Source organism: Centruroides vittatus, unplaced genomic scaffold (assembly GCF_030686945.1).
Source record: "Centruroides vittatus isolate TY-2023 unplaced genomic scaffold, ASM3068694v2 scaffold_1015, whole genome shotgun sequence".
Classification (NCBI taxonomy): Eukaryota; Metazoa; Arthropoda; class Arachnida; order Scorpiones; family Buthidae; genus Centruroides; species Centruroides vittatus.
In genome coordinates this window covers 5,896,393-5,923,487 of record NW_027122666.1, presented here as the reverse complement: position 1 = coordinate 5,923,487, position 27,095 = coordinate 5,896,393, and the positions used below count along the sequence as shown (strand labels likewise).

The following is a 27,095-nucleotide window of genomic DNA, read 5'->3' as shown; positions in this document are numbered from 1 at the left end:
TAGTTGTAGTCAGTGTAGGCAGGGCCGGATTTACCAATCCAGGGGCCCTGGGCACAAATTCGGTGGAGGCCCTCTTTAAGAGTAGGGAAATTTGATGATTTAGAAAATTTACACAAAATACTGTACTTTCAACTAGATTTCAACTAGGAAGTTGTAAATTTCATTTAAAAATAAGGTTATTGTAAACATACTTATATTTTATTGTGCAAAACTAATTATTTTAATTTAATTGAAAGATATCTATGTAAAATTTTTTCCTGAAATTTTCCGATGGTTTATAGGTTTTTTCCCGAGTTCGGTTTTCTTTGCCTGTGGCCGTCATGATTAGCCACACTAGACTGTCGCAGTAATAAAAAAAAATTATGTTTATACATAGTTTTGTGGGGGCCCTGGGCACCGGCCCCAAATGTCCCTATGTAAATCCGGCCCTGAGTGTGGGCTACACTGACATCTACCCTGAACTTAAAAATAACACCTTTCTCTCAAATTTTACACAAAGCCTATGTTATTAATCAATATAAATTGAGATAGTTTACAGCGAGTTTCTTAAATTTAATATGTTCATTTTTGCGTGTTTTAATCAAATAATAAAATACACAAAAAAGTGCTTTCTGAATTTCAAGAGTATTTTACCTTGTTAGAAAGAAGACAAAATGAAGAAATTAAACATATAATCGTAGTTTTTGATGTAATGCTGACAGTTTCACAGTTTCAGAAAAAAACTCATATCTTTTAATTGCCCTCTAGAAAGGGATTTAGACCTTCACTTAAACTGTCATGCTGGCATTCCTCCGAGATAATCTGGCATGCCCATTTTTACCATACGGAAATATCTGATTTCATGGTCTCCCCGGATAGACCGGCATGCCGGTCATTCCGCGAAAATACAGGCATTTTCAACAAACCAACAATAATTAGCATTTATTTATTAAAATAGAATAAATAGGACAAATAATAAAAATTGGCTTATATTTACAGGGTGGCTACTAAATGTTATAAAAATTTATTTACATATATTTAATATGACAAACTTGCGAAATTATGTTTCAATTGACACTGTCTATCCGAGGATAATAAAGACAAACTGGAAACGATAAAATGCCTTTATTTAAAACTTATTTTCTTTATAAATTATCAAAATGCATTTCAGCTTCATTTACTTTTAAACCTTCTTCAGTTAAAAAGTTTATAGTAATAGTCTTAGAGGGGGGAAAACACTTCTCTGGCATTACAACAATACCAGTACACTCGATACACATGGCAAGAGGAAAAAATACTACAATAATGAACTACATAATATTTATTTCTTAAGTTAAATCTCCCCTTTACTGAACCTTAGGCAAAATTACACTATGATGTAGATTCCAAGTTGGCGCTATTTGCCATAGCGGCATAATTTAGAACTAATGCTTATTCGATAGCTAGACTTGTGTGTGTGTGCTCGTGCTCATTCGGGCAGTTTTGAGTTCGATTAACTTCAAAAGTGTTCGGCTTTTGACGTTATTGCTATACCATCGAGCACGTCTCGTCCTATTTTTATGCAAGTGGCAAAATCGTTTGTTATTTATTATTTTAAACTAATTAATTATTTAAGGATCGAAATGTAAACGATCGTACTGCCATCTTACGGCCGGATGCGTTATTATTTTACCCAATACAAAAGATGTGAGTATGGGATCTGGATAATTAATCTGTGGCCTTAATGTAGCTGTGACGTCAAATTGACATCAAAGTGTACCGTACATTTTCTAAACGAAACGAACGGGCTTAGGTAATATTTACTCTATGGCCCTGAATGAGGCTAAGAAGTTTTGGAGCACTTTGTAATTTAAAAACTGATTATAAAAATATTTAAAACTGTAATTTTGGAAAGAATACATATTATGAAATTCTTTAAATAAATTTTATTATATTTTAGGTTAGATAACAAAAAGAAATACTGAACTAAACCAGAATTTTTAAATTAATTTATTCGAATGCAGCTTTGATATTAAAAAAGTAGTTATAACACGAATTAATAGATATACTTAAGCGTTTACATGATAAATGTGAGAGCACATTTCACCCGCTTGCACATGCAGACGCGGATTTCATTAAATATCACGTGATACATTCGGGAAAAAAGTTTATTGGTTAAAATTGTTCCTCCACGCTGTTCATTGGACATAACAACCCACGTGATTGAATTTTATAATTTGGACGAAATAGTTGGATGAGGAGGTAACGTTCGTTTTTTGGCGGGGATTCGTTTGGATTGCATTTATAGACGTTTCGTTGAAGTAAAAAATGGTAGGATACGCTTCAAATATAGGCGCTTAGAAATTAAAAAAGCGATTGTAGTCATTTCCTGTGTTTATTTATAATAGGCAGGAGGCAAAGCTGGAAAAGATTCGGGAAAATCGAAAGCGAAAGCAGTTTCTAGATCTGCAAGAGCTGGATTGCAGGTAACGATTCATTTCAAATAGCGAATGCAAGTTTAATTCTAATTTAATAGTTTAGTAAGCGATAAAAAATTAAACACGCTCTATATTTTAGAAATTACAGCTTTGAAAAGTAACATTACTCATTTTGAGTTGTAAATACTGTATATTACTAGCTTATCAGGACCTGAATAAATAATGACGTTATAATTAATTAATAAAATACCATTGGTTGGAATTGAACCTATTAGTGAAGCAGTCACAAGTCTAATTTCAAGAATTTATTTACATTATTGATATCTAAGGTGCATGTTTTGTTCGGCAGCATGCAAAAATACTTTGATAAAACAAAACAAATATCTTGTCACATTAAGTCATAACTATTGTAAATGTGTATGTTTCTTTTGTGAATGGTGATGGCTGTATTATTACATATGAAATATATAAAACTTTTTTTAGTCAAATTTTAAAATTATTTTGTGTTAAATGAATAAAAACATTTATTATAAAATAGCTGTTATATATTTATAAGATTTTGATTATTTATTTTCCAATAATTTTACCTTTACTATTTAAAAAGGAGTTTATTTACTAATGGATTTTATAATCCAGATTAAATATATCATAAAAGACAAACTTCTAAGCTATTTTGTCATATGGTAATTAATTCAAATTAGATATTGTTTTGTATACAGTTCATGCACTGAGCATGAGAAGGTATTGAAATTTTGTGTACAGAAGAAAAGAGATACTCTTACTTTGCACCTAACTGAAATTTTTTTAGTATTCAATAAAACAATTCCTAAAATAACATAACCAAGAACCCTCAAATGCAATTTGGTCTTGATTTTGAAGGATGCTTTTGCAATATGTAAATTTTGTAATATTGTCATGCAGTGATTCTTCTGCAGAACACATTTCTATGCTGTTGATGTTAGCATGATATTGATGCCATCTTTTTGTTCCATAGCAAATGAAGATGCATTTAGGTTAAACAATGACTTTGTTGCCAGAGTAAGTACATGCTGTACATGAAAATACAGAAAATATTTTGTTGTTAAATATTGTTAGGTAGCATTTGTGAACTGCTTTTGACATTGACTTGTTACTTGAAACAGATGGACTTTATTGTTTTATTACCCTGTTTATTGTGGTTTATAGTTTTCTAAAAATAAAATAGTTTTTCTTTCTGACAATACAATAAATTTAAATTTAAAAATACCAAGAATTAAAAATTATAGTTTTGTATTAAAAAAAAAAAAAAAATACATTGATAACACTGAGATTCAAAACACCAACCTTGCAATTATGAAACTGGCACACTCCCTCACCAAGTCACTTGCCACTCTGCAAATGAAGGAAATTCTAAAGGTTTTAAGTGATTTGTAATTTTCGACTTCAATTTTCTCCTTTAATTTTGAGTGTTGTGCCTTACTGCTCGGCATGTCCATTGTTGGGAATGCACTATATCCTCATCGAATTTGATTAAAATCGGTGACCTTAATGTCATGTCATCCTCTCATTTTTTATGACTATTGGCAGAAAGTACTGTACATTTCATTATCTTGTGTTTCTTGTTGAGTATCTGCATATGCTCATTTTTGCTAAGCCACAATAAATTAGAAACAAGACAATCACTTGTTACCTCACACAGCACTGCTAACAACCTGTATTAATAATAATAAAAGATTTTATGATGGAAATATGAAATTTGTATTTGCATGAAAATTATGAATGTTTTGCATTTGAACATATTATCCACATTGACTAAAAATGACCTTCAATATACCAGTCAATATCAACTTGTTGGCAATGCTTGTTGGCAATCATTTAAGCTTTTATCATTTTAATTTTTTTTTTTTTTTTTTGTATATGCAATTTAAATATCATCTTGTGATCAGTGCAAATTGTACAAAACAAAATTAATTTTAGTTGACTCTCATATATTAACAATAATGCCTGGTTAAAAACCAAAAAAATTCAGGGCAAATACTAAACTAATGGAATTTTTGCATGATAGGTGTAAAACAGGACATGTGATCTTAACATTAGTAGCTTGTAAATTTTCAATGGAAAAATAGCTATGATTAAGCTTACTTAAATCTGGCTAATTAGAGGTACTCCATGTTTTTGGCATTTTGCTAATTATCCTTAATGGTTATTACTTGTCAAAATTTGTATATTACATTTTGATAGAAGATGGTTTAATCTGAGTTTTAAATGTAGAACTTTTTATTGTAATTGTCTTTGAATATTATTTCTTATAGAATTGGTGATCTTGATGTTCTTTACTTTTTAAAATGAAAGTAGATTTAAAAAAATATAATAAATTTAATATAAATACTTCTTAATAGTGTTACATATGTATCAGTTATGTATACATAACATTTTTTTTATTAATGGAATTCACTTTTTATAATAATATAACGTTTTCTATAACTAGTTTAACTTATGTTTAATTTTATTTTTTTAATACACTTGTTAAGGATTCTCTCTGAATATGAATTTAAGTTGCTTTTTTCAGGAATGAACAATAAAAATAATTTATCTTGTTAACTCAAGATTCTAAAAGGAGACTGCATTCCATTATAAAGTATGAAATCAATCCAATTAATTAATGTAAGGTTAAATTTGTTATTAGTTGTATTTGTTAGGTCTAGTTGATTCATATTATTCAAGTCAGATATATTAATAGCATATAAAAGCTCAGAATTGGAAACTATTGAGCTATCCAAAACTAAATGTCTTTAATGTAGATAGGCTTTCTTTAATCCCCCTCAGTCACTGTTGCATCCTATATATTCAAATGCAATGATCACTTTTTTGACTTTGATACATGTCATATGTTTGTTGTCAAAAAAGCTCTCTATTTTAACATTTCTTTATGTTCTGTTAAATATTTTTCATTATTTCTCCAATAGAAATTTAGTTATGTAGTGTGTGGCTTTCTCCAATATTTGAGTGGGTGTCCTGGCTTTGTCCACACACATGCTCACCATGCACTTAGAGGGTTACCAATTCACTATATCCAATCTGAAAGAACTAATACAGCAACCTAGTTGCCTCTCCTGTGTACACTACAGTCTTGGACTTCAGATCATTATATCCATCAATTGAATACCACCATGTTTCTGCACGCTTAGGGACTTCCTCTTTCTAAGGTTAATGATAGAACAATGCACCAAGAAATTCTTGAGCTGTCCCACATGATATGCTACAGCTCTGTATTCCAACTTAATAAGATTATTTACACACAATGTAAAGGTGTTTCCATGGAAAGTCCAGTATCTGGGGATCTATGTGAAACAGTGGTCAGATTATTAGAAAACATCACTCTGCCTTGCTTCCTACCAATATGCTACTCTATAAACGTTACATGGATGACATAATCATCCTTTGGAGGGCAGAACCAAATCTTAAAACAATTTGTTAATGCGATGAATGACAATCGTTATGGTCTGTTAATTCAAGTAGAGCAACACAGTAACTCAAAGGTCCACTTCTTGGATATTGACATCACTTTTGAAGGGCCAAACATACACACTTTGATATGTTGTAAAACTAGTACCATCTCCACGTATATTCCGACAGGATCCTGTGATCCTTTTCATTACAAAGTAGCAGCTTTCAGGGCTTTTCATGCACTCTTCCTCCCACCAGGCACTAACTCAGGAAATGAAACATATAGAAAGGATAGCAGTGGCCACGGGTACACCAATCTTATACACGGATTATATAAACGACACAGAAGTAATCAGGAAGCATAAAATCCGACAGAAAGACAGATAGATAAATAATCAAGAAGAAAATACAGAAAGGATCCCCATCACATTTAAACCACATTTAAAATCCTTATATACCATGATAGCCAAGAGATGTCGGATCAATATAGCGTATAGAAAATGCCAAACCATTTTCAAAATACTATGCAATGGAAAAGACCCTCCGAAAGACCTCAGTCAGACTACTGGGAATATACACCAATCCCACTCAGAGACCACAGATTTGACAGAGAAATGGTTTATATTGGCTCCACCAAGCATACATTGGGGATAAGGATTAAAGAACTTAAGGCTGACATACAACAGAACTACAACGGCTCTCTCAACATATGCGACCGCTCAGGACATCACAGTGGACTTTAACGTGGCACACATTATCCTCACCACCACCCACCCAAAACATTTCAAATGGTCGGAGGCTAGCTATGGAGATATTTAGAGCAGGATGCAACACCATGTGCATTAATTTTAAGGAAGAGATGCCCCTTTTAACAGCGTGGCAGATCCTGCTAGATAATAACATTTAAAAATTTCCATCAACATCATTACGGAGCACATGCACTTTACACAAAACATCGCTCGTTTCGTTTATAAATCTGCTGGAAGGTTTGTGCATGTCGTGATTCAAATGATAAACTTTTTAAAAGAAAATCGTCTGGCTTATTATTTACACAAAACTCCTGAAGAAGAGCCTAGAAGGGGCCTCGGAAATGTTAGCTATCCTATAACACTGCATTTCTCAACCGGGGGGTCGTGAAACAATAATGAAATCATTTTATGAGAAAAAAATCATTTCTTATAAACTTTTAAACATTTTACTTACAATAAATACACATGTAAAGAAAAGAAATTAATGTGATGGTTAAATTTGTATTTTATTTAAAATTTTCTCCATATGTGGATCTACATTAGAAACACACAAAAGCAAATTGTTTTCTTAATTGGTGGTTATTCCTTTGGGTGGGGTCATGAAATATTAATTTTATTTATATTTACTATTTGGGGTCGCGGAGCTAAGAAGGTTGAGAATCGCTGCTATAACACAACCCCTCTGTTTACCAGGTTTAACATAAGTGTTATTTTTAAAAATTGCAAATATAAAAATAATGTTACTCCAATATTACTAACTTTAATGCCATCTCACAATGACAATGGAACCTAGAATTTGGAAGAAAATCAAAAATAAAGATTTATGATAGAAATAAGCCCACATTAATTATTCAATAAAAATTTAGTATTTATTACTGGCCAAATTCTGATTCCAACACCACCCATGAGTGGAAAGAGAACTTCAGAATTTGCAGAATTTAAAGTTTAGATGTACAGTACAGTCAAATTGTTTTGAAAGTTGAACATTTGTAAGTAGGGAACTTGTATTAATTCCTGTAGAATGGTGATGGCAAACAGTTTTCTGAAAATGTTGAATTCAACATTTAGTAACTCAAAATTGTGGATCAAATATTTAAGTAATTTAAAAAAAAAAGTAAAATTTGTAAGCACTTTTTGCTTTAAGTTTTTAGTCTACATCAGAAAAATAACAATTAACTCTGTATAAGTGAAAAGAAAATAACATGATTATAATGGAAACAAATGTTGTGATTTCTGTTGGAAACTCCTTAGTTGTTCAGTTGTTGCATAAGTAGTGTTGGTTGGAGTAGGCGTGAAGTAAATTACATATTAAGTCCCTTCTATACCTCTGCTTTATAGCTATGTCCTCCAGATGTTTTAGCTCTTTTATAGTGTCTTTCCAATTTGTATGGTATGTAAAGGACAGTCTTGTCAGTGCACGGAAGGCAGCCACCTTGTATGAAAGAGGGTTGGCTGATGTTTAATTATTATGCCTTTGTGTCCTTTTTAACTCTATTTAAAATTTATTTTGTATACTAGTACTTTCTATATATTAACTTGGCTGAGTTGTTTCAGAGGGTTGGCTGAGTTTGCCAGAATAAATAATAGTAAATAGCCAGGTTTGTAATAGATCCCAGTTTCTATGTGGCTCTAGTTGAAACAAATGTCAATATCTAAGAAGTGAGTGCTGGTTATTAGATATTGACATTTGTTTCAATAAGGGCCACATAGAAACTGGCATCTGTTACAAACTCTACTATTTACCATTATTTGTTTCGGTAAACTCGACTAACCTTTTTTATACAAGGTGGCTGCCTTCCATGCATTGACAAAACTGGCTTTTACATACCATACAAAAATTGGGAAAGAGTTAAAACATCTGGAGGACATAGCTATAAAGCAGGGGTATAGAAGGGACCAAATATGTAATTTAGCTCATGCCTACTCCAACAAACACTCCTTAAGCAACCAAATGTAATATTACATGTAGGTGATGAATATTATGTTATATAATATATACAAGCCAAATTAGTCCATTCTGTTAAAATAGCATAAAAACTGTAAAAAATTGTAATTCTTCTAAATAATATCATTTTAAATTGATACTCGGTAATTTTATTCAATAATCTAAATACCTATGCAAATTCAAAAATTCTTAATACTTTATTTTGTATATTTTATTATTTGGTTTTAAGCAATAAATTTAATGATCATGTCAATCTGTATTAGCAAGTACTCACAGAATATAAAAGTTATAATTTCTAAAGATAAATTATCTCTTCATGTTAGGAGAAAACATCTTTTTATAAATGATAAGTCTGGACTCTATTGTATAAAATTACAAGAATGTTGAATGGAAAGCTTCATAACAAACCATAAACAATTTTGGTTGCATTAAGTTACTTATAATCAGTAACATGCATACAAGAAAAATTTGTTACAAGCATTTTATCATCAAATAAACAAAAATTTGTTTCAAAAACATATTGTTTGTCTAGTTACAACTGCTGCGCTTTGGTTCCAAACCTTAATCCTCAAAATTATCATTCATTTTTCTATACAGACAGTATCCTTTTTAACACAATTTTCATTTTTTGGAGGGAGGGAACTTATGTAAAAACAGAATTTGATGTATATGAATTCTTTACTGAAGTGTTCAGATGACAAGAATCTTTACAGAAAACTAATATGTGATCTATTACTGTACATTATTGCTGAAGTCCATGAATAGGATAAAGCTAAAATTAACTAACTAACTTTTTTCTATTTCATGAAAATGAGGTGAATGATTGTAAACATAGTCATTTTACCAAAATATTGCCAGATTTAGCTTAAAAGTGTAGCTTTTAACAAAAATCATATTTTTAGCTTATGGCTTTAAAGTAACAATAAGAAATATTTTGATATACAGAGTACTGATGTACTGTACAGTACATAGATTTTAAATAGCTTATACCAGGAGTTGATCACAGTAAAAAAGAGCTGCTGATGAAGCTTGTAATAATTTTGCAATTTTCTCCAGCATTGAACCTGAAATAAAAGATAGTTTTTCAATGTGTTATGCAATTTTTGTGTGTTTGAAAGTTCCTTTAAGACACCTGTTTGTGTAGTTGTAATTGTATTTATTAATATAATGTAAGATTGGAATTTTGAGTTTTTTAAAAATTTTATCATATGCATAAAAAATATCGCCAGCGTGAAAAAAATTGCATCATAGCATCAATCGACTTAAAATCTGACAATAACTTGTCTAACCTGGCAACATTGCCCTTATTCTTACTGTCCATGTAGTTGCTAAAAGACAATGTTCATTCACATAAAAATATAAAATCTATTTTCAGGTCTGTCCAAACAATGATAGTCTGCAATATCCAGATAAAGTTCAAAGTTTAAGTTTTTTCTTGCTTCAGTATGTCGAAATTAGCTATTCTTGTTTTACTTCCTTTTACAATGACATTTACTTGAGGCAGAATTTTCAGGTTATGCTGAAACCAAATAAAAGTATTGTAGAGGAACAGACCCAGTGGTGTATCATTGGGTCTGTTCTTGTAATAGTGTACCTTGTATCAAAAGAATTTGTAATTCAAAGACTCAAAAAACAAAACAGTCGTTAGGAATGTAATTTTAATAATAAAATTACAGTTCATTTGTTGAAAAGAGATTTATCATTGAATATGTTTGTTAAATAGCTAGCCATTTGTTAATTTATTGGAAAGAAGTATTACATAAGATATTTACTTTATCAGTTTTACATAAATGCAACAAGGTTTACTTTAATACATTTTTTAATGTAAGCTTGTTCAAGACTGAAATTGACTTTGATTTTTGATTAGGGATATGAAAACTATTTTACCTCATGTATATATATTTTTATGATCAAAATTAAACAATTGAATGCCACTATTTACTTTGTCATTAATTTAGATATCATAGTAATGTATAAGAGACTATTTAAAAATAATTTTATAATTTATAGTTTCCTGTTGGACGTATTCATCGTCATTTGAAAAGCAGAACTACAAGTCATGGACGAGTTGGAGCCACAGCTGCTGTCTACAGTGCAGCTATATTGGAATATCTTACTGCTGAAGTAAGTGGAAAATATTTTCAAAAATATATTGTCCTTAATACATTTCTTTAGCCCCTTGACTTTTTTGCTGAAAGTAATGTAAATTAATCTCTATATTGTGGAACCTGTACAGTACAACGTGGAAACGGGAAGGAAAATCAAATCGTATAATGGAGAAATCTGTATCTTTATCTGTTTTAACACAAATTTAACAAGAAGTTTACAAGCCTAGCATGTATAAATCATAAAGTCAAAAAATACACATATCCAATACAGAGTAGCAAAATATGACTATACTGTATTACTGTAATTTTATTGGGATTTGAAAGATTTTGTGTATTTTTATTAACAGCTGTTTTCACTTAACATAAATGTGTGCTGTGTTAAATTTCATAACTTATAATTACATAATTCCTGATGTGAGATTTTATTCTTTGTTTTGAAGCTTATTTTAAGCTTTTTTACATTTTGTTTGAATAAAATCAAGTCAAAATAAAATCAAATTGAAATGTCTGCAGGTAAAATGCACATCGGGGGCATATTACACATGCTTTTTAAGTTTTGTAAAGGATATCACTCTATGCAAACAGTAAAACATACTCTTACCATGTATGGGGAAGATACTTCTAAACTCCGAATGTGTCAAATATGGTTTTCAAAGTTTCATTCAGGAAATTTTGAACTAAAGGATACAAAATGTATGGGACCCCAAAAGCTGTTGAAGATAAATTGTGAGAAGAAATTGATAGATTTATGAATAACAACTTGTGAATTTGCAACAAATCTCAATGTGTCACAGACACGTATTGTTGAAACATTATGTCCACTTGGAATGGTTGTAAAACATGCTGATGATTGTGATCTGCACGCACTTTTTTTTTTTTTTTTTCATTCATGAAAAAAATGAACTGAATTGAGTTTAATTTTGTTGGATGAAAGTAGGCAGCTGTAAGGTTTTATTTTAGTTTTAAATTGGTTACTTGTTTTTATCTTAGAGAACTTTTTTACGGATGAATGAAAAAATTAAAGTTGAAATAACAATATTTGTTATTAACTGAAAATTTGTTCTAGTGGGTGGTTTGATTGTTCGGCCAAGTACTGAGGTACCACTGTATTTGATTAATGAGATTTTGATATACACTAATATCAAGAAATTTGTTAATTGCATTAAGTTAATCAAGGGATATCTATAGTAGGTAACCTATATATAGCAGAAGCCTGTCTACTAAGGAAGAGTTGTTCAGTCTCTTGGGGTTCTTATTATAGACAGTTTGACTGTATTTGTTAATATAATCAACTTTTGTGAAGAGGTTATTACTAAGAGATATACATATTAAAATTGTTTTTAATATTATATTTACATTTCAATAAATAAATTTCAATTTAAGGCATTATTCTTGTTTTTAATATTTTATTCTGTTCATACCAGACAATGCTTTGAGTGTATACTAAAATAAGGATTTGATTAGAGCTAGTCTTTGCTCTTTAACATGAAATATATCATTGTGGTTTTATAATGTTTTGATTTGAAATTCAATTCCAAATACCACTACATCACTAAATTTATGGCATCATTCCAAAGCTTTGCTGTTATCCCTGGGATCTTTTTTAATGTTTTTACATATTGAGGCAGATGATTATTCTCAAATGAAAGGACAATTCTGCCATAAAGACTTGTTTCTGAGGTGTTGAGAAAGGACAAGATGTAAAGACAATTATTGCTTTTTATTTGTGAATATTCTTATATTTTATTATTGTCCTGGCCATTATATTTTTTAAAGGTAAATTTATTTGATACCACCACTGACACTCATCTCAGAAGCCATCCCTAGGAATAAATTTAAGCAAAATTGAGTATCACCCCCAAGTGCAGTGTAAATTATGTAAATAAGCATGTTCTACATTCAATGCCATCTGATGGCCAAGGGATTTTTTAGTTCCCTCTTGTAATTTTGTCTAGATTAAAGATTGTGCTAGACCATCAGTTGCTGGAAATTCAGTGGTGTATCTGTATAACTCTTACTAATTACTGCTATAGTTAATTATATGTCAAAATTTTTGATTGTTATTTAATGCTACTGTGCTTTGGCATTTTGTTCAGTTCTGAGATGATAAAAGTTTTGACTCTAGTCATTAGTCATTTTTTGACAAATGTTAATCCTTTCCATGCGGTTATACGCCTTTAGGCGTATGTCACGTGACTTGCCATTAATTCGTGATGCGGCATACGCCTTTAGGCGTAATTAATCAAAAAATTCGATTATTTTGCGTTATATTCGATTTTCCAGCGATCTTAGCTTTGATTCGCTCTTCTGTAGGTCGATTGACTTTGTTTAAGCCAAAAAGTGTTTTGTGACCACCCCTGGGCCATAAATATTTCGGTAAAATAGACCCCCTACCATTCTACAGCAAATCTTCGCAGTTAACTACACAGTTGACTGAAAACAAAGGGAAACTCCTACAGTTTTATTAGGTATCTTCTGTCTTTGTTGACATTACTTAAACTAATCACAGACTTGTGAGAGGGAAATTTACCGCAAAAAATCCTGTCTTTAACCTTCCAAGTAAAATGTAAACAATCGCAATAAATCCGCTTTTTAAATCGTTTTCTAGCATTAATTGACTAATTTAATGTACGTAGACATTAAATTAGCTAATTCTACAATATTTCGGCTAGTAAATATGTTTTTAAAACTATCTAGCAATAAATATTTCCAGGAAACTCCACCTCCCTATAGTAAATCTATGGAAGATCTTGCTGTTAATTGGCTTTAAAAATTTTGTTTCTACGCCTATTATGCTCTAATTGGTAATTTATAGTATGACTGAATCAACTTCAACGAATGAGAGTTTTTTTTTTAAACCATTTGGTCGGGATTTTCCTGCGAAGAACCAATCCACGTGATTAAAGTCTGAATGTAAACAAACGTTAAAAAATAGCTATATTCATCATTTTAGAGGTGTAATTCTACTAGTTTTCATGTTATTTGACTTTATTTAGACAAGAAGATTTCTTATCAAAAGCTTCTATCTGAAAAATTTACCGAAAAACTCATTACTTCCAGATATTGCATAATTGCAGGAAAAAATTAACTAATCGCTTATTTTAGTGTATTTTTGTATAAAGCCTTGAAAAAATATAAAAAAGTGTCAAATATTCACTATTTTAAGCAAAAATATATGATGATAAACTTGAACGTGTTGCTTTACGACTCCTCTCCCTGCCAAGTAATTAGAGACATAGTGTAGATAATGGCAATAACTTCTTCCCCGCTCTAGCTAGAGAGATGGGGTTTGTTTTGTTTAAAAGAAGACAGATGTATCTAACTAACAAATGTACAAAATTTAGCGATTTTCTGTAAATTAATTATTTTTTCTTTTGTTCGTAAGCTTCAAATTTTAATATTATTTTAAATTTCTATGAAACTAAAAATTAAACAATCGTAAACTGTGATATGTTTTTAATGAAACACAAAAAGCAGATTAAACATCGCGATATTTCGCTTCAAAATCGCGATTTAAAAAGTATCCAAAAAGTGCAAAAAATGCGCCGCATGACGAATTCCACTCAATTATTTGCTGTAGATCGCTAGCATGGAAAGGGTTAAGTTGTGATGATAAAAAAAAATTGGTTATGGAAGTTTTGTCTTCAAATTTTGGCAATGTTTTTGTCATGAAATTTTACTTAAAACAAAAAAATCCATTTTTTCACTCTATAAAATTTTTCATTGTTTTAGAATTGTTATATTTTGATATTATAGATAAAAAAAATGTCTTAAATTTGAAATTAAATTGATAATGAAATAATTTTATAAATAATTATTTACAGTTTTGATAGTGAGATTATGAAAAGTTTTATAAAAATTGATTGAATAAAAAATTAAACAAAACATACTTCTTGGAAATAGTTTATGGTTTAATATAAAATTAGTGATAGAAATTTTTAAATAAAAGCAATTCTTAGTATGAATACTGAGAATACCTACAATTAAGAAAATAAAATGTAGAAACATATAGCCTAAATAATTGAGCTATAATTTTGCTAATTTTAATAATTAATACTAAGTAATTTGCTACTAAAGGTAGATGTTAGGTGCCATCTCTTAACTAAATTAATAATTATAATTTTAATAATTTATTAAAGCTCTGTTTTCATACACAGTAAGCTATTAAGTTATTAAATTGCTTTTAGTAATTGGTTATAATATACTCTGCCACTGGCTGGTTAGCAACATATATTATTCCCTGCTCTTTTATTTTGGTCAGCCTACTGCAGGCTGGTCAAAGGAAGAGCAGTGATCTTGGACAGATATGCTTCATAAAGGATGAGAACTCAAGTGCTAACTGATGAGACATTATAGAGAGCATTGGAAACAATACTTCTGTAGTCTACTGAACTTCCAGTCTAAGCTTGATATGGATCTGGAGATGGACAAAAAGGAAGGTGAAATTGAAGTAATAAGTATATAGGAGGTCAAAACTGCCTTGAGTAGAATGGAAAATAGGAAAGCTGTGGGTCTAGATGGAATACCAGTGGATATATGGAAGGCATTGGGCAAGAGAGGCCATAACTGGCTAACTAGATTATTTAATAAAATTTTGTACATGGGGAAATATCCCAGAGGAATAGAGAAAAAGCTATCTGGTACCAGTGTACAAGAGCAAAGGTTCATTCACAAAGGTGACATTCAGGATTGCTCAAATTAGAGGCATAAAGTTGATGAGCCAAACATTGAAAATCTGAGAGTGAGTTGTTGAGAGAAGGTTGAGAATGTGTTTGGACATCAAGGAAAATTGGTGTGTTCATGGCCAGGAAGATTGACAGTAGAGGCCATTTTCCTCTGTGCCAACTGATGGAAAAGCACCAAGAAAAGAAAAAAGATTTATGCATGGTTTTCATTGACCTGGAAAAATCCTGCAATGGAATCCCAAGAGAAATGATTTGATTGGCATTAAGGAGTAAAGAAATGAAGGAGGAATATATTAAGGTCATTGACGATAAGTACAAATGGTCCACAACAAGATAAGAAACTCTTGGTGCGACCAAGTTTCCCATTAGTTAGACATTAGTTTGCACCAGGACTTGGCTCTGAGCCCTTACCTGTTTGTCTTGATTATAGATGTGCTGACAGGAGACTTAAAAGATGAAATACCTTGGAGTCTGCTGTTTGCAGATGATGTGCTTATTAATGTGGACAAGGATAAATTACACTGTAAGTTGGAAAAGTGGAGGGAAAGACTGAAAGGTAAAGATTAAAGATTAGTAGTAAGAAAATGGAGTATATGAAATGTGATTTTTGGAGAAGGTGCTTCTGAGAATGAAATCAATGTCAGAATTGAAGAGGAGAGTGAAAGATTCAGATATTTGGAGTCAGTATTCCAGCAAGATGAAGAGATTGATGAAAATATAAGAGTTGCAACTGTTGGACTAAGTGGAGAGGGACTAGTGGAGTACTTTGTGACAGAAGAATGCCTCCCAAGATTAAAAGGAAAATTTTATAAATGATTGTTAGGCCTGCAGTGTTGCATGGTTCAGAGTGCTGGGCTGTGAAAAAAGTGCAGGTACAGAGAATGCATGTTGCAGAAATGCATATGCTGAGATGGGTGAGTGGTGTGTCAGGAAAGATAAGGTGAGGAATATTCAATAAGCTTAACTTCTACAGTCCACTGCTCTATCAGGTGAGCTATCGACAGAACAAGGTGAGGAATAGTTACATTAGGGGAAGCTTGGACATTATGGAGCTAGAAGAAGAATTGAGGGAAAATCGACTGAAGTGGTTTGGGCATGTGCTACACCAACCAGAAACAGACCCAGTATGAAGGGTCTTGGAGATGTCGGGGGAAGGATTTGTTCAGATATGTCGGGCCCTGTCCCTCACCACCCGGTCGCCCAATTGTGGGCCTGGCCAAACCCATAATGGGCCTTCTAAAAGAGGCCCTCTTAGTGCCCACAGGGTGGAAAGAGTTAAAAAAAAAAAAGTGCTGACCCCATATAGTTGGGAAAAGGTCAAGAAGAATATACCTTGCTATAATGAAGCATTTTTCATTTTGACCTGTTGAATGACTAAACTTGAATAGAATATGTATGTTCTTTTTAAAGTATACTTTTTACCCTAAATTCTGTTTTTTCTATGGAATTTATTTTTTGATTCACTTCAGTTTAAAAAAATTCTAAAAAAAAATAAAATATAGAAAATTACTAACAAGGACTTTTCTTTATACACAATATATTTATAGAATTTATCTCGTAGACTGGATAAAGATTTTTTGATAGATGAATCAATAATTAAGTTTAATCAATTTTTACTCATTTATTTAGAGAAATTTAACTTTTTTTATTATATTTAGTTTTGGAATTTTAAATTCTATGCTATTACAGCAGCTTCAATTGACATAAAATGAAATAAATATCCTACAGTATTAGAGGCGAGTGAGGCAAGAGTATGCACTTAGTTTTCTATACAATGTAAATTCCTTGTTAGAAGAGTGAGAATCTTGAAATATACGCATAATAATTCTCAAACTGTCTTCTTTAGAATTCTGTAGGATTTTTATTGATATTTAGAATATATGTCATTTAATAAACTTTTTTCAAAAGGTTACAAAAGTGCATGCATGGTAGGGTAAAAGTTTCAGGACAAGGTTTTTATGAAAGGCTATATACAAAGTGTGTATTGATGAACAGAATTTAATAAAAAAAATATCATTAAATTAAATTTTAATATTTTCAATTAAACAATTTTTGAACATTCTCTGATCCTTATATGGAGGCTCTCTGTACTCTTCGTAACATCCTTGGTAGAGAACTCTTTGATCTGAACTATTTTCTTTTGGATTCAGAATGCCATTATCCACAAAAAGTGATTTATGAGTAACTTTTCCCATTTTGCTGTTTCTGTTGCCTTTGATTTTTTTCTTTTCATATCTTCTGCTTTTGACTTTAAATTATTCTTAAAAGGCCAGCTTGTTATTTTGGATTTTTCTTCCTTTCTTTCTTCTTTTTTGAATAAACTTCCTTTTTGGGAGTGCTCTGATTTTCTGCAGAAAAGAATGGGTGAAATCGTTGGGTCTGGAAGTAAATGGAACTGCATCTATTTCTCCAGATGATGGGCTTCTTTATTGATCTCTCTATTTGCTATTGCAGATATTTGTTTCTTTATCAACATGCATACCTGTTACTGCACAAAGTGCAAAATCCTCATCTGTAAAGTAAGTTCACATGTGCATTTTTGTCCCATGGTAGCATGTAAACATTTGCCCACATTTTTTTTTTCCAAAAATAGATACTGCCATCTGCACTGAAAACATTTGTAAATGTTTAGTCCATTATAATGCACACAAGAAATGAGTTTATCAAAATACCTAAAGAATGATTTACTTAAGTTTATACATAATGAAATATAATATTTTGATTGTTTACATACTATATCAGAAAGATGATAAATGAATCTTACCTCATGATTTCAAAACTATTCATGCCAAGTTGAATATGCTATTGAATTCATGCCAAGTTGAATATGCCAAGTTGAATATGCAAAACTATTCATGCCAAGTTGCTTATTATGCCTTCAACAATTCAGCAAGAGAACCAGTAAACTAACTCAGTTAGGCTATGTTCTATGTGGCAGTGTCCAGCGACTGCGGGCAGAAAGAATCTTTGTACGTGCGAGCGACTTCTGTCCAGAGTGGACATGTATTGTTTACAAGATGGCGGCGAGAAGACTTCATCAAATGTTTGTACTCACTAGGCTTAATAAAGCTTGCAACTTTTAAGAAAAATGCATATGGTTGCTAGAAACCTAAGAAGTTTGCTTGTGGCCTGCATCCAGAAAAATTGTTTATCACTAGTTTATACCATTAAATTTTGAGGCTATGTTACTTATTTAGCAAATTTGTTTTTTTTACATATTATATTTAAAAAAATAATAATATAATTTTAACAAAAATAACAAAATAAATAAATGTAATGTAATTTACCATTTTAGTGTTTATATTAATTAAATAAATGTATTTGTTGTAAAATTAAATATTGGAAAATTTGTATATTTAAAGGTTTTAGAATTGGCAGGCAATGCGAGTAAGGATCTGAAAGTGAAGAGAATTACTCCTCGTCATCTTCAGTTAGCAATTCGTGGGGATGAAGAGTTGGATTCTCTCATAAAAGCCACTATAGCTGGTGGTGGTAAGTGAAAACATTTTCCTTAGTTATTTTAACAGGTTTTTTTTTATTAACTTCTCAAGTATTTTCAGCTTTTTACAAGATTTGGAGTTATTTATAATTTAAAACATACTGTGTTAATATATACAAATATTAAATTTTTTGATGGCAGTAAAACATTCATTATTTAGTTAAATGCATAAACTGATGAATTAATTGAGCATTTCTAAATATACTATTAAATTTTTTCTTTTTATTCAAAGTTTTTCAATGTTGTAACTGTGTATGTATAAGTATAGAAATTTTACATTATACAGTATATAGTAGACTTGCTTTATAGTAATCTTTAAGAAATTTATGAAAAATGGACATCATATCAAAGTTTTTTTTCAATATATTTGGATCTTGGTAGAGAGATGCTGATTACATCCTGCAATTTCATGCAAATGTTAAAAAAAATACACAACTTTAAAAGATTATGAAACTTTTTTTAAATATTAAGTACTTTAAAAAATTAATTTACAAAAGTAAAGAAAAATATCACTACATCATAAATTTGTTATTAGTTAGTCAAATCAAAACAGCAAAAAAATCAACAATGGATACTAGATTCTATGAATGCACATATACCTCCTTAAGCTGGATATTTACATGAGTGATTTTGTTTGCCACATCATGTCAACACAGTCACATGACTTCACACAGTTGATACTATTACTTGATTTGCATTTCATATATACACTACCTGGTGAAAAGGAAGGAGAATAAATCAAAGATGGATGCAACAATGTAATCATCATAGTAATATATATTGGTAGATAGAAGGAGATAGCTGCAGGGGCTCTCAAGCTATTCATATTGACAAAAGAAGAAAATTTGGTTGACTTTCAAAACATTTTTAAAACATTTGAAATGGCAGATTTGATTTATTGGATAATTCTCAAAATGATTGTCATGCATGTGTTTAAAAACGTACTTATTAGTTATTCAAATAGTTTTTAATTATTAAGTTAGCCTCCCTTTGGGGGCTTCTGGATCACCATATACCTGGCAATATACCTGTTCTTTGTGGGTAAAATGAAAACAAAACATTGATTTATGAATATTTTAATCATTTTTCCATGTTTTTTATCAAAAATTTCCAGACATTACAAATTCTTCATTCAATGTGTTCCTCCACTGAGCCTGCTGATTGGCTACATTGATTCATTAACTAAAAATTTGATTCAGCTTGAGCATCTAATTCATATCTAACCATGATTTTGATTTTGACACTTTATGTGGGTCATGCATATAGTGTTGAAAATATTCAAATCATGTGATCATGAAAGTGATCAAATCATGAAATCGCTCATGTAGATACTTGGCTTTATTATTGGAATCTATCATTCTCTGTTGGAAGAAATAATAATGGTTTTTCATATTTGTGTATTATAATGAATGATTGACACATCGATGTTGTGGCGTTACAAATGGTGATTTGTAATACTTCACATGTACTCGCAAGCACTTTCAACAGCTTACAGCTGTCATCTTCAGGTGAAAATTGAATACTGTAATTTTCGAACAGTTAGCTTTTTAACGGACTATTTAAATTATGTAAAGCACGTGGATGGAATTCCTTATACATATTAATATTGCAATAACTTTTATAGGTGTAGAAATATGCTGTGATGACGTAATAACCCCAAAATATTTAAAATATAGATAATGGTGCCGTATTTGGCTGTGGTGTAACTGAGAAAGGAAATTTATAATTTAGATTGTTTAAATAATGATATCCATAGTTGTGGGATTTCTAATGTTGGTGCATTGCACGGTGTTAAAGTGGATATGTAAAGACTCTCCCATAAGACTCATACCAAGAGAGGTATTCATATGGGAGTCTTTACATATCCACATTTTTTATTGATTTTTAAATGTTTAAGAGTATATGCAGAAAAATATTTTATTCCAGAAATTTCTTTGTTTAATACTGTTTTGCACCACATACTTATTGCGTTTTACTGTATATTTTATTTATTAAATTTTACCATACTTAATTTTATTAATTTTTTTATTGTACTTCATTAAAATTTGTTTGTTTATTTCATTAATAAGTTCGAAAATTTGAAAAAGTTCAGAAAATGGTTGAGGATATTTTTTCAATAAATTTTACTGGAGTATATTTAAATTTGGGCATCGGATTAGCAACCCATCTCTGTAAAAACTGAGTGCTATGGAAACAGCAAGAATAAACAAATTTCGATCAAATGAGCGGAAGTTCAGCTTTAGGTAATATGACTGCATCAGAGGAAACTGGCAACAGTGTCTGATGTCCTATGTCAGAAACAATCTTTTCCACCAGAAATATTACGAAAATTGGAACATGGAATATGCGCACTCTATTTCAAAGTGGAAGACTTGCAAATTACAGACATTTGATGAAAATCAGTTGGACATCCTTGGTGTCAGTGAGATTAGATGGATGACAAACAGCTGAATCAATAGTGAAGGCAAAACAATATTGTATGCTGGCCATGAAGAACGGTACAAATGTGGAGTAAGTCTTATTCTGAGTAAACGAGTGATGAAAGCATTCCTTGGATGGAGGCCCTTCAGTGATCGGATTATTACAGCTTGCTTCGCCCATGGACATGCCAAAGCAACTGTGGTACAGGTTTATGCGCCAACTAATGATACGTAGGACACAATAAAACATGAATTTTATGAGCAGCTCCAAGACGTCTTTGATGGTACCCCAAATCATGACCTGAGGGTCCTGATCGGGGACTTCAATGCCCAATTGGGTGGTGATTATCGAGGACTCAAGACTGTGATTGGTGCTCATGCATCCTCTGCTCATATGAGCGACAATGGAGAAAGACTAACATCGTTTGTGAACACAACAGTCTGTGTGTTGGGAACACACATTTCCAACATCGGCTTATTCATAAAAAGACTTGGTGGTCATTAGACAGGTGCATTTTTAATGAGAGATTTTATTTGTATTAGTAAAAAGTGGAGGTCATTACTGCATGATAGAAGTGCAGATATTGGATCTGACCATTACCTAGTTAGGACAGATATTAAGCTTAAACTTCATAATCAAAGGCAACTCATGCTAAAAAGACTGTTTGCAATAGAAAAATTAAATGATCCAACCATGACAGATATAGAAGATTTCTGTGGGAACCTCAGAGAAATTACCATTGAGTGCACCCAAAACATTATTGGAAGACGTTGAGAAAGACAAAAAGATCAGTGGATCCAAGATCGTTCATGGAAGTTGATTGATGAGAGGAAAGCCACAAAACTTAAAAGGGACCAGGCTAAAACAATGGCTGAAATGGAGAAAGGAAACCAAAGATATGCTGAGTTGGATAAACAGGCAAAGTTGTCAGAAAAACAGGAAGGAATGGTTAGAACAAAAGGGCACTGAAGCACAGGAGGCTTCCAACCAGAATGACTCCAAGTCTCTGTACTGCATAGTCAATGAATTGACTGGGACAAGGAGTAATTCCAGCCTTCCAATAAAAGACAAAACAAGAAGTTTCTGATCACTCAAGATGATGGAACAAGAGATGGGTGGAACACTTTTGGGAAACATTTAATCAAGCGGAACCAACTATCATATACAATTTCGATATTGAGGATACACAGAATGAGCTTCAGGTGGACACTGGCAATATTACCTTGAAGTGGAGCTTGCGATTAAAAGCCTAAAGAATAATAAGACAGCTGGTCTGGATGAAATTATGGCTGAGATTTTGAAGCATGGAAGGCAGCATATGTTGGAAAAGTTAATATTATTGTTTAACAGGTGCTGAAGTGTGGGGAAGTCCCAGAGGATTGGAGAAAGGGTGCTACAGTCACAATTTCTAAGAGGGGAGATGTCTCCAAATGTACCAACTGGCAAGGTATCACTCTCCTTTCTGTGCCTAGAAAGGCATTTTGTGTGGTCCTCTTTCAATGCCTGCAGATTGCCCTTGACCAGCATTTGCAGGAGAGCAAGTGCTTGAAGATTTGGTTTTTGCTGATGATATCGCTATATTAGAGGAAAGAGGACAATGCTATAGCACGCCATGACTACATTGGGTCAGGAGGCACACAAAATTGGCCTCAGGATATGTGCCGTGAAGTCGAAAATTATGCATGTAAGTAACACTGCACAGTTACAGGAGTAATTGTTGGAGCACAATGATTGGAGGAAGTAGTTTTTACCTACTTGAGTAGTGTTATTTCCCAAAACAACGACACGGAAGTGAACGTGAAGTGCCGCATCGAAACGGCGGCAACTGTCTTCCAGCAGATGAACAAGATCTAGTCCTCACCATCTATCTCATTGAGAACTAAATTCTTTCTGTTCACCTCCATCTGATTCCGATAGCTGTTTACTCTAGTGAGTTCTGGAAGACATCAGAAAACATCAATAGAAGACTCAATGTCTTCCAACAGAGATGTTTATGACAAATCTTAAAGATCTGATATTTAGACCATGTCACCAATGAAGAGGTTCTCCAAAGGAGTAGGATATGCAAACTTCATAACATTGTTGCCCATAGAAGAGTTTGATTAGCTGGCCACATCTTTTGTATGGAGAACAAAAGGATCTCTAAGACAGCCAGGAAATGGGTTCCTCCTGGTTCCCAACGACTACGAGGACACCCCAGGAATACTTGGTATAGAACTTTTCTCCAAGATCTGAAGATGCTCAATCTGATAAGGGAGGAAGCTGAAGTCCTTGCTCATGATCAAAATTGATGGAAAATAATTGCTGCTTAGCATTGGAGGAACTACCACTACTACTACTTCATTAATTTTAATTCTTAATTTTAATGCTGCTTTTATCAGACATTTTATACACACATTTTATCACATTGTATCTTACTCTATATATTCTGTTTGTTTTGTATTGTTAATTTGAGGATTATATTGGGGACTTTCTTTGTTACAGGAGTAGTAATTGATAATCTTCAGACTTTAGTTGTATACTTAGGCCTCACAAATCATTCTTTATTTTCTAAATAAATGTCATATGTAACAGTATTACTAATGTGCTGTTTAAAAATATTGTATGTTGCAGGAAATGATCGAGAACTTGTAGATCGAATATACTGTATAATGAATAAAATTGAGATTGATGTCCATTTCAAAATGATCACTTCATAAAACTCCATTTATTTGTACAGTACATTTTCAATTTAATGCAGCCAAATTCAAAACTTTAATTAATATGCTTTTTCCAAATCAGGATACACTGACATTTGATTAAATGCTTGTTACATCCTTTGAATATTGCCTTGTACAGATGCATTTAGTGTTGTAAAATTGATTGCAATGAGTACATTTATAGAAATTTAATATAATCAATCATACTGTTTGAACCATTGTGTGGTTGAAGAACTGTTGAACATTTACTGTTGCTAATCTCACTTTCAATATTACATTTACATTACATCATATTAAACTTTTTGCAAAGAGTTTGCTTAATTGTCAACTCTGTTTATTTTAAACTTAACTTTTACACCCCATATTTCATTTTTTTTCTTTATGTAGCTTTGCACTTCTATTTATTGTTATTAGGAATTAAAAATGTTTATTGAAATACTCCTGTAATCAAATCGTATTGGGAATGGTTCAATAAAATGAAACCTTTGAATTTATTCATCAAAATTTATTTTGTCCCCTTCAAAGTAATACCCTCCCACTGCAATGCACTTATGCCAATGTGTTTTCCAATCCTTGATATATACTTTAAAATCATTTTCATGAAACCACTTTAGGACTCAGTGAATTTTGTTTTATAGCATCAATCAACTAAAAACAGTGAACACAAAATGGAAATTTTAGTTGAGGAAATAGGAAAAAGTCACATGGTACCATATCAGATGAATTTTGAGGAGTTTGCAGAACTGTATTTGTTAAATTTTTGGCTAAAAATTCATGAACAACAAGAGCATTGTGAATAGGTACATTATTATGGTGCAAAAATCCAATGTTTTTAGGAGACTCAAGAAGCAGTGAGCCACAAACTAAAAGGATCTTTTAAAATTGTTTTGACATGATCCAAATGATATTGGAACATATTCAATATTGTCTCTAATTGTTAAATGATGATTATTGAGCGTTAAATCTCTGACTTGAACAACATGTTGTTCATCAGTTGAAGTATATCTACCAGAGTATGGTTTGTCTTTGATGCATTCTCTGTCTTCTTTCATCATCTTGTACCACTCTTTTTGATAGACTATCGTCACCAAAGGCTTTTTGCAATATTTTCAACATTTTTATAGCAGCAATTCCATTACAAAAACAAAATTTAATGCATGTTTTTTGCCATAAAAACATAAGTTTTCCCCACACTGGGTCAAAGAACAAATTGAGCAAAGAACATGACAAAAAATGCACACTCCGTAACCAATATCCGGTGTGAAAAATCCAAACATAGGTTGGCAAACGCTTTCAAATGTCCCTCCTGGGCTCTTCTTCAGGCCAAATGTAACTGGATTCTTACAATCGAATGTTTTTCATTTGATTGTAAGAATCCAGTTACATTTGGCCTGAAGAAGAGCCCAGGAGGGACATTTGAAAGCGTTTGCCAACCTATGTTTGGATTTTTCACACCGGATATTGGTTACGGAGTGTGCATTTTTTGTCATGTTCTTTGCTCGATTACACTCAACATTCTAAAAAATTGCTAGTGCAAAAGTCCTTTACACACAAAACAAGCATTTATTTATTTGCAAGAGAAGACAGATAACACAGGTTGCTGCTAGATGTCAATGAAAGTCATACCAAACAATGAAAAATGTGATGACAGTGTCCTATTGCATGTGTGAAGTTTAATAAACCATTCCCAATATTTTTTTGAACAGAGTAGTATTTGACTCAATAATAGCTCAACAGTTAAGCATTTTTTAATAATTAGTAAATTTTAAAAATTTACAGTAATCTTATTGAAAACTTTTTTGAATTTAATTAGAATTATAATATATAATTTAGTTACTTTTTGTATTTTGTACCTAAGCAAATGTATTTTAAGTTGTAACTTGGATAAACATTTAAACTATATTCATAAATTATAATTTCTGATCATTATTGTAATTATATTTTCAGGTGTCATTCCACATATCCACAAGTCTCTCATTGGAAAGAAAGGATCACAGAAAACACCATAGGAATTGTAGAAATTCAACTTTTGTCACTGTGAAATTTTCAATTATTCATATAGTCAAGTAGTTGTAAAGTTATTTTTAAACATTACATTTTTGTAGTCATCATTTTCACATTTTCATCCCATTATTCACAAAATTCATCTTAAAAAAAATCGTTTTTTATAATACATTAGTTTAATACTTCATCATATATCTTCTAGGAGTGATAAAATATTTTTGAATGTTATGTTATAATTTTTGCAAATTTTTTTTTTTTTTTTTTTTTTTTAATGAAGTTAAATTTGTTTTATGATATTACAGTTATTCAAACTGTGTCTTTTATGTATTTGAAAACATAGTGACATCTAATAAAAACTCACCAATTTTTGATAGTTGTAGTGTTCTTTTACTTTAAAAGTATTTTCATAAATCCATTTAAAATATTTTTATTTGTGCAGAATATTCTCATTATGTGATCTGTTGATGTGTTTTGTTTTTACATCATTGTAACAATATTGAAAAAATACATATGTTATTAAAACATAAGCAAACTTTGAAATAAATATTTATTATGATAAATAAAGTTTTTTTGATTAATGAAGTTACATAACTTATCAGAATATTTGGTATTAAAAGCCTTTGTTGTCATATATTGGTTTGTTTTATATTATAGTATGTTTCATTCTGATGAATGATGATAAAAATTAAAAATTTTATTATGTTTGTTACTTTTTATTAAAAACAAATAATTCTCTTAATGATAAAATAAAAAATAGTGATTATATACTAAATAGTCAAAATATATATATATATATATATTTTGACTATTTAAGATTTAAGTTAAGATTTATAATATATTTGATATATATATATATATATATATATATCAAATATATTATAAATCTTAACTTTTCCAATCAATTTTCTGCAATATTATTTATCAAATTATATAGAGCAATACATGTATAATTTTCAGTGTTTTATTCATACTTATATATTGGAGAGAAAATTAAACTTGTATACATGCAAAAAATTCTTGAATAATTACAACTTTGTGTAGGGTCTGTGTTCTTTCTGAACCAAATTTAGGGATTTTTTTTATGAAGTCTGCCTTATGCTAAAAATGCTATTTAACTTCCATTGTGGAATATTTTTATTTTAAGCCAGATATTTTAGATCTGG

General features: G+C 31.2%; 1 protein-coding gene across 1 annotated transcript; it reads left to right on the top strand.

The window, feature by feature from the left end:
* Positions 1–1,971: 1,971 nt before the first annotated feature.
* On the top strand, positions 1,972–26,437 carry LOC136986320 (histone H2A.V). Its single transcript, XM_067283816.1, has 5 exons — positions 1,972–2,289; positions 2,367–2,444; positions 10,527–10,640; positions 18,672–18,801; positions 25,876–26,437. Exons 1-5 carry the CDS (start codon positions 2,287–2,289, stop codon positions 25,935–25,937), a joined length of 387 nt encoding a protein of 128 aa, XP_067139917.1. The 5' UTR covers positions 1,972–2,286; the 3' UTR covers positions 25,938–26,437.
* The last annotated feature ends 658 nt before the right edge of the window (positions 26,438–27,095 follow it).